This window comes from Priapulus caudatus, unplaced genomic scaffold, assembly GCF_000485595.1.
Source record: "Priapulus caudatus unplaced genomic scaffold, Priapulus_caudatus-5.0.1 Scaffold8470, whole genome shotgun sequence".
In the NCBI taxonomy this organism is placed as follows: Eukaryota; Metazoa; Priapulida; class Priapulimorpha; order Priapulimorphida; family Priapulidae; genus Priapulus; species Priapulus caudatus.
The window spans coordinates 1,563-3,644 of record NW_014585531.1 but is presented as its reverse complement, the minus strand read 5'-3'; the positions used below and the strand labels follow the sequence as shown (position 1 = coordinate 3,644).

Genomic DNA, 2,082 nt, shown 5'->3' with positions numbered 1-2,082 from the left:
CCAAATTTGGGCCAGATATGGCGGCGCTTCCTCTCCTTGTTATATTTAGCTCCTTGGGCCTACCTAGGAGAGCGCTAGTAGGCACTTCACAAGAGCCCAATCCAAGTTTAGCACCCCGGATTAGTTTAGCATATATGCGAACTACATAATATCCAGGAGTCCCAAACTAGGATTGAGCAAGCTTGATTATCAGCTATGCGTATCAGTGGGTCGCCTATAATGCAGCCCCGTCTCGGCCGTATCTCAGAGCTTAGCCAAACATTCCACGATCGACCTGCTTCCGTGTTTGAGTTGTTATTATGGTAATCTTTATAAAATAAATAGCGATGGCAATCACGGCCGGCGAATCATCGTCTAAATATTGATTAGGACGTCAATATTGATTGGCTCGTAAATATTGATTAGGAATATTGACGTAGTTTAGCGCGCGGCTAGGCGTTTGCAAAACACGACCAACTACAGGCGATTATGCGCCGGAACTCAAGCAATTACAGCTTAGAAAACAAAACCCACCCAGACCGCGTTGATTAGGCAAGATTAAAGAAGAGCAAGAATTCCGGCCACCCATGTATGTATGCACCCGCACTGACACACACACGCACCACACACACAATCACACACACACACACGTACACGCACACACACGTACGTACGTACACGCACACACACGCACGCACGTACACACACACACGCACGCACGCACACACGCACGCGCGCGCGCGCACACACACACACACACGAGCCCGGGTACATGTCTGAGAGTAAGCCGGTGGGTAAGACTTAGGAAAAACGATAAACTGCCTAAAAATAGCATGCGTAATGCTATGGGTACATCTGGGAAAAGGGGACCGAGAAAGAGAGGAGGGAAAGTGGAAGGGAGGGAGAGTAGTAGAGAGAGAGAGAGATATATCGTGAGAGAGCAGAGAGGCACACTGCTGCACGGCTATATATATATATATATATATATATATATATATATATATATATATATTCACATTCCATAATAAAAATCCATTAATTAAATTTCTATTATTAAATATCCAGAAATTCTATTAATTAAATTTCTATTATTAAAATGTTCTCTATTATGGACTCTTGATATATATATAATATATAGTATATATATATATATCTACCTGATGTAGGGAGTGTCGGCTGCCGTGTGGAATTTGGCTCCAGCGTCAAAGTTATACTCTGTACGTATCTAATGTGAGCGATCCCTTGCAGTCTCACATCTGAAACCACGGAATTTCTTTTAAGTATTCTATACATTTACATTACATCTAACTTACGCAATGAAATACGGCTATGATAATATTATCGTATATTATATATTATACTATCATTATAATGTATCGGATAGTATATTATAAATATATATTAATTACTATTATTTATAACCTATCGCACCCCTACCTCACGACCGATTTCCTTGCTATAAACTCGTCCTCTAATTACTCTCACACTCACACCTGCTTACACCACCACCACACACACACCACACACCTACACCACACAACCCCACACACCACATACACCACACACTGACACCACACTACCACACACAACACGACACACTCGCACCGCACTCACACATTGACGCACACCACACACCACCAGCCCACACACACTTGTAATACATATATATATATATCATACTATAGTATATATAAATATATACATATATATATCATGAGTACCATGATAGAAAATGGTACTATCATGGTACTTGGTACATGGTATCATGGTTTCTATCATATAGTCCTCTTGATAATATAGATATAGATACATATATATACCAAGAGTACCATGATATATTATATATATAAATATATATATATATAGCCCACCTGTGCTGCCACCATCTAGCGTTGTACTCGCTGTGTGTGTAGTTTCCCTCGAATATGTTCCATCGGTAGAGATCCATGAGGTAGCCGAACGGAAGGAAGGCAATCTTCTGAAGAGCCACACTCATCAGGAAGTTAATGTCCGCTTCTGCAGGCGCAGATACAGGCAGGAATACAAGCGCAAATGTTAGCAGAAATACAGAGTCAAATAGAAACAGAAATACAAGCGCAAATG

General features: G+C 40.9%; 1 protein-coding gene across 1 annotated transcript; it reads right to left on the bottom strand.

Moving 5' to 3' along the window:
- Positions 1 to 1,139: 1,139 nt before the first annotated feature.
- On the bottom strand, positions 1,140 to 1,995 carry LOC106820208 (angiotensin-converting enzyme-like; the record flags this gene model as incomplete). Its single annotated transcript, XM_014824747.1, is given in 2 exon segments — positions 1,140 to 1,235; positions 1,851 to 1,995. Coding segments are annotated over 2 exon segments (176 nt in total), but the record flags the coding sequence as incomplete, so codon positions are not given.
- Between the last annotated feature and the right edge of the window lie 87 nt (positions 1,996 to 2,082).